This window comes from Triturus cristatus, chromosome 4_1, assembly GCF_964204655.1.
Source record: "Triturus cristatus chromosome 4_1, aTriCri1.1, whole genome shotgun sequence".
In the NCBI taxonomy this organism is placed as follows: Eukaryota; Metazoa; Chordata; class Amphibia; order Caudata; family Salamandridae; genus Triturus; species Triturus cristatus.
Window position 1 is genome coordinate 1,220,568,980 of NC_140585.1, and position 13,943 is coordinate 1,220,582,922.

General features: G+C 43.0%; 1 protein-coding gene across 3 annotated transcripts in view; it reads right to left on the reverse strand.

Annotated features, from left to right (window-relative positions):
- PIP4K2C (phosphatidylinositol-5-phosphate 4-kinase type 2 gamma) overlaps positions 1 to 13,943 on the reverse strand; it is a 310,827-nt gene that overhangs the window by 162,388 nt on the left and 134,496 nt on the right. For all 3 annotated transcript variants that reach the window (XM_085654599.1, XM_085654598.1, XM_085654597.1), the window contains exon 6: positions 13,152 to 13,190. In XM_085654599.1, coding sequence (XP_085510725.1) covers positions 13,152 to 13,190 — 39 coding nt within the window. The remainder of the gene's footprint in view (positions 1 to 13,151; positions 13,191 to 13,943) is intronic.

Here is a 13,943-nt window from a genome sequence, read left to right on the forward strand (position 1 = left end):
TTAGTACTCATGATAATAGTGCTCTTCCTCATCCTCCTCTTCTTGATACTTTACATGGAGCTCAGACGGGCTGTGGGCTGTTCCGAATAGGCCATCATCCGACTCCTCCACATCCAGAAGATGACTTGGGTGGGGGGGGGGAGGGGGGGGGGCAGGGTCAGGATGCACCTTGCTTGGAGAGGTGTGTTCAGGTAAGAGGGATGTTTTTGGTTGCATTTAGTGTTGTCAAAATCGTCGTCGAGCCCGCAGTGGCAGTTCCCAACTGCAAGGGCTTTTTTGTGACCTTCAGTGTTGACAATGTTATCCTCGTTGACTAGGTCATTGTCGACAGGGCTGTCGACAATGCAATGGTGTCGACGGAGCCTTCGCCACTGATACTATCTTCGTTGACAGGATCGAAGTGGACGAGGTGATGGGAGGTGCTGTTGATGTTGCTGTCGTTGACGCCACTGTGGTAACTGTTGTCGACAACACTGTTCTCGACGATGAGGTGGTGGTCGTCGAGATTGTTAAAGAGGTTTTAGGCGTTGTGGTACACACTTCTGAGGAAGACTCTGGAGGATGAACTCCAGACTTCACAGATGGTGTAGAGGGCTCAGACCTAGTCGTTTCTGAGAAGACTGTCTCCTTTTTGAACTGTCATTGGCAGACTCATGGTGAGTCTTCTTTAGGGCCTTCCTGGACTCCTCTGAAGTACCCTGATCATAAGATCTTTCCTTCTTATTTGGCCTCCTTCGAGAAGTTGAAGAGGTGTCACTATCTTCCTCAGAACTATGAGATCTTTTATATTTAGCTTTTTGCAGCCACTGAAGAAGCCTCCCCTCCCGATCTTTCAAGGTTTCAGTTGAAAAGGTGGAACAGATTTTACAGTCTTTTATCTTATACTGAGGGTAGAGGCAGTAAATGCAATCCTTGTCGGGGTCTTCAGTATGAAGTCTTTTCTTCCCACATGTAGTACAGTGCCTTAAAAGCCGTTTCTTAGAGGATTCAGACATGGTAGTAGCAGTAGATACATTTTCCAAAATTGGTTTGAAGAAAAACAGAGCAGACCTCAGGGAAACTCCCTTTACATGACGTACAGTAGAAAACGTGAAGGACTCAGCCTCTGTTGGGAGTGTTCTAGAGGATGATTGCCTGATTGTCTGTAGTTTGCTTCTTTTTTTTAAGGGATATGGATAGGCTATTAAAGTGATTGTGCATTGCCATTATAGCCTATGATACTGTTATGTACTGCTTTATTATGGTATCGTGGGACTCCCACTCGACGACAGGGAATGATTCAACCATGTGAATCTATGAAAGATCTAATATTTGAGAATGTAGAGCTCTTTCTGCTGCATTTATCAGATTTTGAACTAATGAGTTTAGGATTAAAGGTTTGTTTAGATGGGATATGGTTGGTACTTTAGGTAGGAACATGGAGTTAGTTATTTTATGTGACAGTTTTTTTAAAAGAAATGTAACAAAAGTTCTGTGATGGTAAAGGACTGAATTTCATTAACCATTCTCGTACATGTTAGGCCCAGTAGAAATCTCTTTTCACAGGTAAGGTATTTTAGATTTTATTAATTAATTGGTTCAAACAAACATGACATCAACTGTGAAAATATCATACCTACTTCCAGATTGTTTGTAGTGTTGTGTTGGTGGGAACAAACAAAATAGGCCCTTCAAAAAAATTTTTTTTACAATCCTACGTGACCACAGAGATGGTTCATTAAGTGTTCTTTCAAACCGTGACCTTGCTGCCAGGTGAACTTAATGTGAGGTATGCTTGATTCCAGACTAAACCAGTTTCAGAAGATAGGAGAATATCGGATAGGTCTGGATGTGAAAATAATGTCATCCTTTGGTCTCACACCACACACAAAAGCTGTTCCACTTAGTAACATACGTCCTGTTTGTAGAAATAGCTCTGGCATGTGCCAATACACTTTTACTGTGTTCCAGGATACCCGTCTTTTCAAACTCACGGAACGTAGGAGCCAAGCCTTTAATCTGACAGTCTATGGGCTGTGGTGAAGCATCTGGCCCGACATCTGGATGAGATAGCCACCTTTGACTTCAGCAGAATGGGTGGCACATGTGACATTTGCAGCAGGTCTGTGAGCAAGTAATGGTGCAGCGAGGTGTGAGCTATAAAGGTTCAGCCTGCAGGGTTCCCTTTTCTTCTTGGTAGAAGGGGAGTTGGTGGAAAAGCATAGACAAACATCTGGCACCATCCCTTCAAAAGAACATTCCCTACAATTTTGGTTGTGGGTGCCTGCTTGTGAGATTCCTCTTGCGTTCTGTTGAGGTAATCTGCTTGATCATTGCTTGCTCTTGGAAGGTGTTCTGTAGTAAGGGCTATTCGGTTGTGAACTGCTTAATGCCACAATTTGAGCTTTTGTGGACATTCTGAGAGCATGTTCCACTGAGGGGTCCATGGATATGATCACAACGCCCCCCATCCCCCCCTTTCCAAGTGCACACTATGGTATGGAGTCACCATCTGCATATCATAAGGATATCAAGGAAACCCTGTCTGCAATTGAACAGAGGATGGTCAAGGTGCTGATTTTGCTTTAAAGCTGATGCTCCTCGGTTGAAAATCTGTTAGTCTTGTAGTGGAGTCCTGGAACAGCTTACCAAGGGGACTGCAAGTAATACTTTAATAGTGTATTTAACAGGCCCGAAGGACGATAGGTGGGGAAAGCTTAGAAGGGGGCAATACAATGGAGGTTACAAATTCTCCTGTTCTGGATCAGATATATAAGTCTGTCCAAAACAAAACTTCAATTAACAACTATGTATTTGTGCCCAGGCTACAGAATGAAGAGGGTACCAGAGCCCCCCCACCTCCAGACCCAAGACTAGGACCTCTTTAAATGAATTGTGCCTAGTTTGTTTTAAAGCTTTTATTATGGATGTCTTATTGTGATGATTTATTCTTTTATATGGTATTTCATTTTATGTGCTTTTATGTTACTGAAGAGTAACTAAAAGATTTTATGGATTGATTTTACAAAAAATAGCACACGTTAAAACATACATATTTAAAATATTGGAATCAAAACATACAAATCAGAGTGTAAGCATCCTGACATACACCTCACTGAAAAGAAGGCTGGCTCCCAAAGTGGGTAAAGTGCTTCAGGTGCTGTCAAATGTTACAATGGCTTGAGACAGAGTGGCATTTCGGTTACTGTATTTTCCAGCCAATCTTGCCTTTTAAATGTACATCGTATCTCAAATCAGTTAAAATCAGGCGTTTTAGTGGTTCGAAGTGGGTGGTCTCAGGGACTCGCTGGACCATTGTTAACGTCCCCAAAGATATATGGAGTGTGTAAAGTGCTGTCTTGATTGATAACTCACAAATCACAGGCACATTACACTAGCTCCGCTAAAACTATGTTAAAACCCCTAATGTGTATGCAGTAGGTAGATCACTGTCTAGACTGCTACTTTGCAGATCACACGCCTCACTCAAACAAAATAGTAGAAAGATCACTATCTAGACTGCTACATTGCTAATCATAAACATGAGTATCCCTAAAACAGAGTAAGAGGGTTAAACACCCCTGGTGTGTATGTAAAGAGTTGGGTGCTTTTAGAGAGCTGCAATGTGAATCACAGGCATATTTCATTATATGTTCAGTTAACGGAATAATGCCTCTTGCAGTACATTAGACCACTTAAAAAGTGAACCGGAGCACAGTCCGTATGGAGCTTGTTCAACCAGGCACAGACTTCATAGAAGAGGTGGGGAGCTGGAAAATACCAGATAGATGCATTACTCAAGATGGGCTAAGTTGCTCAATGTTCTCTTAAACACCTGCCTAAATGTAAACAATCTTCCTGCCAAGATGGAATGTTCAGCAGAGACGGGCGATTGCTGCAGGTCTACAAGAGTGAATGCCCAAAGCTAGAAACTGTGGTTTTAAAATATTGTGTCTTTCTTTGAGCAGGGCAGATGCAGGTGATGTGCACAAGTATTTCCTTGAAAAATAGGCAACGCCTGCGTAGGTTATTATGACTTTATCTTCTTTGTGCAGGTATACAGTCTAAAGTCGGTAGCCCTCTGAGCCTATATTGAATAAGTTGACATACAAATGTTAGTAACCAAATGCAGTCCCAAATTGCTATAGCTTTCCAGAACGAACCAGATGTGCAAGCGTGAATCAGTTATTTGTTTGTTGGCTAGCCATGATGTATGGTGCGCCATTTTGGTGATTATCCTTTTAAACTTAGCAAAGGAGGGGTGCCCGTCATGGAGCGGAGTGGCTAGCAGATTTAGATATTTCTATCCATAGTTGGTTCTCTAATATATCAGTGCTTGTTGTACGAAGCTTTAAAACATATTTTCAGGAAGACGGCTTGCCTTTCCTGGACTTAGACTATATAGGCTGTATTCAAGCCAGATTTGTGCTGGAGAGGTGTGTTTTGGTAGGCGGAAGACCTTTATCCAAGTACTTCCTACTAGTTGGCCCAACAGGAGGGCGTCACTATCGTACATGACTTCTGAACCATAAGCTGCAGTTGGCACTAGCTTGGCATGGATCCCCTTTATGCGAGGGTCAAGTTCAGGTGGTGAAGCTTTTGGGAGAGTTTGATGAATGCATGTAACAGCATGGCAGATTTCAACTTTAGGGCCTCCATTGTGTGGTTGAAAGGTTCCACTGCTGTCCACGATCACCCCAGATACTTGTATTCAACAAAGTGCTGACAGTCAGACCATTTAGATACCACCGGCCTGGTTTGTTTTTCTTTAAGCCTGTGATAATTATCCTTGTTTTCGCAAGGTTGATGGTGAGCCCATTTTGGTTCGTGTAGAAATTGAGTGAGTACAAAAGCCGCTATTGCCCCAATCTGGTCCTGGAAAGTAGGAGGACGTCATCTACGTAAAGCAGGCAGAAGATTGGGTTATCTCCCAATTTGGAGGCGTGCACTTTCAAGGGCTATAGAAAGATCTCTGAGAAAAATGTTAAAAAGAGGAAGAGCAAGGACGCAGCCTTGTTTAAGCCCCGTCAAAGTCTGTATTTTCTGTGGCAGGGATCTGCCGTTCCCCAGTTTAAGTTTGAAGTCAGGTGTTTAAGTACAGGTTTATGGTGCTTAGAGATACAGAAGAAAGCAGCTAGGTTATAGATGACTGCACTGCCTAGACATGTCACTCTATAGTAATGATGGTATAGCCCACCTCAGATGGCCAGCTGCCAGAAAGACCATAAGATAAGTTCACATTCACAAGGGTATGAGAGGCAATACGTAATACGTTTCACTGTGTTCATACAGTAGTACAATTAATTGGAGAGTCCACGCAGAAGCTTGTATTCTCAAATGTTCTTTAATCTTTAGATGTTTAGAGTTCGGTACAACCACAGCCAACGCGTTTCGCCCAAACATTGGCTTCTTCAGGGCAAAAAGTGACAGCCAATGTAGCGCAAAGGCGCATGTAGAGTATAATTGTAGGAATATCGTGTAGTCAAAGTAGACCTCACAGTGCAATTGCACTGTAGTAAAAGGGTGGTTGCAGACAATAGAAAATGTCTCAATCTGGACTAAATCCTGGGTGATTGAATTTCAAATGTGGTGTAGGAGGTCCTTGTGTGGGGAGCCTTCTGTACCGTTGTGTCCGTCGGTGTGGATCGGTGCCTGGATCTCCAATTAATTGTACTACTGTATGAACACAGTGTAACGTATTACGTATTGCCTCTCATACCCTTGTGAATGTAGGTTTAAGATGCTTTTTAAAAGTTGGGGTGACTTATTCCTTGCAGTAAGTTTCTGCCATAATAAGTTACGCAGAACTAAATCGAAAGACGCTTTGAAGTCCACGAAACAAGAATATAACAAGGATTTGTTTTTGGTTATTTTAACCACTAGTGACGACAGTGCAAGAAAATTTGCGGTAGTTCCCAACCCCCTTCTAAAACCTGCCTGGTGGGGAGGAACAATGGTATTATCTACCGACAACGTCTACAATTCTCCTAGGAAGAGACCTGCATAGTATTTGGCTTCACTGTCCAACAGGGAGATTTGTAGATTAATTCCCAGTTAAAAGGGCTTTCCTCCTATGTAAATGGGGTGACTTATCACACCTCTCCATGACTCAGGAATTAGTTCTGTGGCAGCGCAGGGATTGAATATTGGGTTTAATAAGGCAGCCCAGCATTCCTGGTTGTCTTTGAACCGTTGTTGCGGTAGGCCATTTGGTCCTAGGTCACCTCCTAGTCTGCCCCTAGGCGATAATGTCTAGAACCTGGTTGTAGGAGTAACCTATCTATTCTGCGAAAAGGGGGCATAGGAAACTGCACGCCGCTGATTTGTTTATCCCTTTTCTGTGCCAGTTTCAACCCCAGTGGTTCCTGCTATATACTCAGTACTTTGCATGGTTGGATGGACCATTTCTGCAGAGTATTCATAATCAGTCATTCCTGCTGCTGTGAGACTTTGGTAAGCCATTGCATGCATACTTTGAGCAGTGTCTTCCCATTGGTGAGCAGTGATATTTGCAGTTTGCCACTGGGTGAACTTGCTGGCAACTTTTCCCGCAATTCTTGATTTTTACTCGCGAAGAGGAGCGTCGCCCAGTTGTTGTCATTTGCAGTGTGTCTGAGTACCCATACTTCCTTCTTGTATAGCTTCCTGGTGGCTGCAATTTTTGCAGCTAGCCCATCTCAGTTGGGTTGCTTCTAAGGGTTTTCAACAGTTTGTGTAGGTTCTTTTTAGTAGCCCTTACATGCGGCGGAATCTTTTTTTTCATGTGAGAACTCGCGGTCTCTGTGACTGGGCGGGGGAACTCCTCAATCAGGTTTTTAGCTACCAGTTCCTAGGCTATGCTCCGGCTTAGAACACTTGAGTCCAGATTTTCTATGAACTGTGGGCAATGCGCTTCAAAAACCTTTGCAGAGGCACCTTTCCATTTTATTCTCTTTAGGTTAGTGGTTGGTGTTGCAGAGTCTGTGTCGAGGCATTTAGTGAGCAGCGGGCATTTATTACTTAATTACAGAATTTTTGGGTTACGAACGCTTTCTGGGCGAGCATTGATCCTAAAGTGCACCAAGTATCCAAACAAGAAAAGGCTCATAAATGTGTAGTCTATAATAGAGCATGAATTTAAGGCATTTAAGTTGTTGCCGGAGGTTGATCTTCACTTTTTCTTCCATTAAGTGATCTATAGTCAGCTTGCAGGCAAACGCCCAAAATCTGTTCCCCAAAACCATCATGTCTCTTAACGGAAGGGATCACTTAATGGGGATGCACCAAAGCTACTTTTGTAGCTGTGTGGTCTTGTCTCCTTGGATATTTCTAAATAAGTTGGAGTTTAAATAGCTTATAGGATCATGTGAGCCCCACCATGCATTAGGCTTAGATCTGTTGTTATTGACTAAAACTTGGGTATGATCTCCCATTTGGAGTGAGGGTGTGTGTAAATGTAAATATTTATTAATATGAGTGGTGCCTTAAGGTAAAACATTCAGTTGTGAACAAGCACAGCCATGATTCAAGGTTCGTGAAGGTTGACTTCTTCTGTGGCAACCTCCAAGTCTAAGTTGATGTAAATAGCCAGACCGCCTTTGTGTCTGCCTTTTTCATTTGTTTTGATTGCTGATGAGTAGAACTCCAGTTACTCAGTCAGTGGAATTAAAGTAGTACGCCATGTTTTCTTCGGTTACGTCTCATCTGGTAGAGACTCTATATAGCCGCAGATTCCTTACCATAAAATTATCCCCAGGAGTCAGACTGGATCCAGACATTTTTTCTGAACAGTACCCCTGCGTGGCGGTAGGCAGCGTTGGCATCGTCCGCGACGGAAGTGATGAGTGCAGTGACCATATAGGCGTCACCTCAGCGTGCAGGCGTCAGTTACTTTTTGCGACAACGAACGTGCAGAGCCACAAAGTGCACAGACCACTGGTGTGGAATACTAGAGCCATGAAGGGGGAAAGCTCCAGTGTTGACTGCGGCAGCAGCAGCCTCCCATGCCAGCACTTCCATGCCTGAAGGTGTGTATTTCAGGTGCCTGGGGCTCCCGCTGCGCAGGAAGCCCATTTGACAAGTAAGAGGGCAGTACAAACCACAAGCCCCAGTGTTGATTGCAGCAGCAGCCGCCGCCCATGCCAGTACTCCTGCACCTGGAGACATGTATTTCAGATGCCTAGGGCTCCTGCTGCGTGGAACGTGCGTGGGTTGTGCCCGTTTGCATGCCCAGGCTAAAACCGGGCCCGTCTGAGCCCAGAGGAGTCAGGGCTGGGCCCATCCTCTTTGAAGTTCGGTTCCAGTCATACAGTATCTTTGCGTGGACTTTAATCATCAAACTAAAGGTACTTCCCTTTAAATTGTCTACTATTGACAATGGGCAAACTAAAGGCCCCTGGGGCCGGTATCCCAACTCATACCACTACTGCAATTGACACTATGCTGGCTAAAGCAGTTGTGGCGATCTCTGAGGAAATATTACTGTTTGAGCGCAGACTCTCGATGGACCTGGCTCACTGCCATAAACACTACAGGCAAGGCAGTTTCAACTCCTAGTATAGCCTGCCTTGCTCCATCTACATCATACCTACACAATACACCACCGACCAGATAGTGGGTGCCTTGACTTTGCACCTTCTATTGCCCACGTATGCCTATATTCATCTAAAACCTCAGGCACAAACCAACCTGGCAAAAAAAAGAGGAAACAGTCTGCAGTAACTAGAGGGGCTTGAGCAGTACTTACATTCAAAAAGCACTCACTGAGAAACCTTGAGCAGAGTTCGACCGCACACCAGCTTAAACCCCACTGTGAGTCCCAGGCATTTCAAACAAAGGAATCACATCATGCTGAAGATCGAGACGTTATGATCTCCCTACTTAATTTGATGCTCAAACAAAAACTACAACCTATTATCAAGCGGCTAGAGTCAATTGAGAAATCTTTAACCAATCGCCATGACTCAACCAAAACATTTAACAGTAGATCTAATGTGTGTCTGAACCAGACGCCAACCCAATCTGCCCAATCGCAAGCAAGGCCGGGCTATGGTCCTGATATATGTATACCTGAGAGGGTGCCTACCTATACTAACGAACCGCTACCTGGAAAGAACTAGGCCTTACAATCAGTTGACCCCAGTGCCACCGGTATTTCCAGCTCTGCCAGAGAAACAGCACCCTTGAGATTAAATCGCAGTGGCCCTTATGAAGGAGTAAAGGAAGTAGTGGCTGTCCCTCAGAAAGACTCATTGAATCTCGCTCCAGCTGCATGCCCTTATGGTTTGATATTGGCTGCTGTGCCTCCACCGAAGATGGGTCTTGGTCACAGCTAAAGAACAAAACTATACATTGGCTAAACAAATGTACGTACAGAGAATGCAGGGGAAATCATTTTGCTAAGGAGGATTGGGTGCGTGGAACAGGGGCGCAAAGACTTTTCGGGGTACTGTATTGTGGTAAATTTTAGAGCCCCAATGCACACATATAACATCTTAAAACATGGAGAATCATTGTCACACACTAATTCCCAGATTGTGCTACTATCCCTTGGCTATTTCTATAAGCTAGTAGCCCCCCTGAAAACCCGTGACCTTGCCAATAGGGAAATGCCCTTACTGTGCCGCAATAATAAATTTGAGGTTCTTAGCACATTGGAGGATATAGAATGACTACCAGTGGCTGCCCCACCCATGCACTCTCTGCCTAGTTTAGCCAAGTTGGTTACTAATACTACGGGTTACTAATACTACGACTGTGCCGTCCATTCAGGATAAGAGGTTGCGCATTATCAGCTGGAACATGGCAGGAATACGCACCAAGTTAATTGTACCAGAATGGCTTTCCTTTATTAAAAAAATTACATAATTATGCTACAGGAGACATTGGTGGTGGTACCCACTTTTGTCGACGGGTACTAATGTTATAAAATCCCAGCCATTGGTTCCCGTTCTGGACATGCATCAGGTAGTTTATTAGTATGGATGTATATAGCCCTGGGTGGTCATGTGGAGGTCCTAGAAACAGCCAGCACCAGTTTCCAGGTCCTCTGTTGGAAAACTAATTTCAATTTTTACTTAGTCAGTTTTCATAATAATGATTTTACCGCTGTACCATCCCCAATATTCCCAGAACCAACTAATTTTCTTACCTAGCTATCTGATAGGGTAACTACCCAGGGCCATTGTTTACACCTCTGTCCCGCTGGTGACTTCAATGACCCAAGAAATCAGGAGTTGGAGTAGATAGTGGAATCCCACAACTTATTAGACATTATGGTGACTGCATGGAAAGATGTTATCACCGACCCACTTATAAAGGTAGAGGGTCTCCCTCTACGATTGACTTTATATTTATTACTAGAAGTCTAGAACAGATCTTGCTCTATAGTTCAGTTGTCAAATCCACCTTTAGCGACAATAATCCTCGAGGCTGCTCTACTAATGGCCCCCAGGAAAGTTTATGAGAGGAAGATAGGGGCTAGAGACCTCCAACCCTCATCAGACAACTTAAAATTGGTATGGAGAATGCATGATCTAGTTCAAACCCTAGAGAAAATTGTAAAAGAAAACAGACTAGTGGAGGTCTGTTTTATCAGAAAAGGATAGTGCAATCAGCATAATGAGTGCCTTTAACGATCTCTGCCTAGGCATAAAAAAATGCCCTTCTTAGACCAATAAGCCCACCCAACAAGCTGCACGGCTGGTTTGACCATGACTGCACAGTAGCTAACCAACAACTAAGAATAGCATTAGTGAAAAATCCCAGAAACCAAGAGCTAATTGCTGCCTTGAGGAAACACTACAAGGCTGTCACGGCCAAGCGCTGGAAGCACGTTCTAACAGACCAATGGGAGACACTTGCACAAGCAGCTAAAGTGAAGCATAGTAAGCACTTCTGGGCTATTGTCTCTGATATGAGACACAAAAACCTAACAGTCTCCCCAATCTCTTGACATATTACAAGTGAATCCTGGGAAGATCATTTTAGTAAAGTTTATACCCCTCCCCCCCCCCAAATAGGGATATTTTTTACTATAGACAGCAGAAAGTTAACAGAGGTTAGGATTACAGTAGATGAGGTAGAAGAGGCCCTTATCCAGAATATGGGAGGTAAATCCCCGGGGCCCGATTGCGTACCAATCGATTTACTCAAACTTAATATCCAACTGTAGTCTCCTATTTTAACTAATGTGTTTACTAAACTGCCACACATAGACATCCCAGACCCCTGGCGCACTTCTATTATTGTTCCTATATTCAGGAAGGGCAACCAAGAAGACCCAAGTTGTTATAGTCCAATTTCGTTGATCGATACAACTGTAAAAGTCTTGGGAACAGTTATTTATAATAGGATTCAGGAGTGGACCCAAGCAAAGTCATTTTATATCCTTCGCAGCACAGATTTAGAAGCAAGGTTGGAACAATTGAGCAATGTGCCAATTTGGACTTAATAATAGGTAAATACACAGTCGCCAAGCGTGTGCCCTTATAAATGGCCTTCATGTATTTAAGTACCGCCTTCGACTGCATTAATCGAACAAAGCTATGGCACATGTTGCGGATTAAGGGCCCGGATGCTCCACTGGTCTATTTCCTTGCATATCTCTATAGGGGCATGAGAGCCAGAGTTAGACAAAGTCAAAATGGAAATGTATCCGAGGGAAGTGAGATTGGCAGGGGAGTCCGACAAGGGTGTGTGCTAGCCCTGCTCCTGTTCATACTATACATTAATGATTTTCACCCGAACCTAGCCCTTATAACCAGCGATGTCCCATCCATTAAAGGGAAACTCCTACCAACAATTGTATATGTGGACAACGCAGTATTAATGGCTCGGACTCCTAATGCATTAAGCCTCCTAGTATCTGCATTCATTGATTTTATGTTTAAGCTAGACTTTCAAACCAATTTCACAAAATCACATATCATGGCATGCGTCCCACTCTGCATTCAATTGTCTAGTATGCAAGTAGGGGATAATTCCTTCACTAGTGTTAAGACTTTTTCATATCTGGGAGTCATGTTCTCTGCCTCTGGAGCTTGGTCACCTAGTATTGCACACTGTAGAATGTTATTTTCCAAAGCAATCAGTTCACTATTGTCCCTACCTCAACCCCGTGGCGGGGGCCAACTGAAAGCTATGTTGATAATCGATAAATCCCAATGTCTCTCAATTGCCGACTTTATCAGAGTGAAGCCTTTTTGTTCTGCCTATCGATTTGGAGCAACGAGCAGGCAGCACTTACAAGAGATAATATAAATGACTGTCTCTCCTGTGATAACAGCCTCCGAATTCCGTGGTTAACATATAAAGAATCTGAATTTGGAAAAATGGTTATGGAGAGGGTCTTTACAGAGAAAAAAACGATGTCCTACTTTTAATAGAAAGGAGGTAGCCATAGCTTGTTATGATCTAGTGCAAGAAAGTTGCATTCAAAGCGCAGGAGGGAAACTGATGATAACCGCATATTTGTCCTTGAACACCTCGCCATCATCCCAGTCTATTTAGAGCATCCTTGTGGGAGATGAGACCACTCTGTTATTTAGGTTTCGAGCGACACTGTTAAATACTTACTGTGCTTTGCTCCTGGGCACCAACCAAATCTTGCTGCTATTCCTTGCCCGTGTTATAACGAGTTAGGCCAAGACTATGACACCTTTTTTATTGTCTTGTAAACTTTATGAAATGTACACAAGGCTATTTATGATTCTACTTTTTAAAAGGAAATACCGTGATATTAGGCAGTGCAGAGCTATGTTTTTATCTATTATTCAACTGTCTGACAGTGAAACATGTTTATACAAAGGCTCATTCTTAAGACATGCTGTGAGGGCACGTGGCACTTTATTACTTAAACAATCTGCTGCTATCTTGTAATTTTATTTACCAATTATTTTAATATATAGGGTGGTGTACATAGGTACTTGTATCCGATATATAAAGGTTTGACAATGAAACATGTTTTTAAGTAGGTTAATCTTAAGACTAATAATTTGCTGCTATTTATAATTCTCTTTCCTGAAATATTCCCTTATGCCTTTAACTGGATTAAATGTTAATTGTTATATGCATGTTACTTTAATGGAAATAAAAACCTTCCAAATAAATTGTCAAACTGGACTGAACATAACAATGATCAAAGAACACACATCATACTAATAAATAGAAGAAAATGTAAACAGGAATATTACCTTTTCCTTGTCACTAGCTTCACGACTCACCAAGGATCCCTAAGTGAAAAAAAAAGTTACTATTGTTAATTGTTTTCTGATAGATAACTTGTTCCTCCAGCAGAATCCTGACCTTAAGAAATTGTTTCATGCACAGACTATCTAAAAACTTTAGAAGGGACACTATTAGAGCAGCTGCTGTACAATGCTGTCAGCTTAAGGCCACTGTTGGGCTTTACAGGTGGTGTATATTATATGTACCATATCTGTGCCACCAAACCAGCACTGCATTGGTTCTGGATGCGGGGCCCTGAGCCGCCCACCTTGCTACTTAACCAGCTGAAAGTCTCTGGATGTTCTTGGCTATTGGCACAGTTCCTGGCCTTTGGCCAGGTGCTGCACAATGTTTAGTGCCCACAGTCCATACTATGCAAGAGTTGCAATGTAAATTTGCCTTTCAAGATTCATATACCAAAGCAAAATACTGAGTTTTTATACCAGTTTGCCATTCTGGTCCGGGGCCTGCAAATCTTGAAACAAACCCTTTTTATTTCAAACTATTTTTGGATGCAGTATCTGCCTGTCCATACCCCACCCGACCCTTCTCTCTGGGTTCAAGGAATGCTCCCACTAACATCTAAAACATTTTTCAGGGTGGCTGCTTGAGAACCTGCCATTTTCATTTGCTGCCAGACAATCTTTTTGCCAGAGACCTTGAATCAATTCCCCACTGAACAAAATGACGGATGCTCCCTTTTAAAATGGGTTAGGTTAACCTTTCAAATTTTGAACCGCCAAGAACTGGGATCCGCA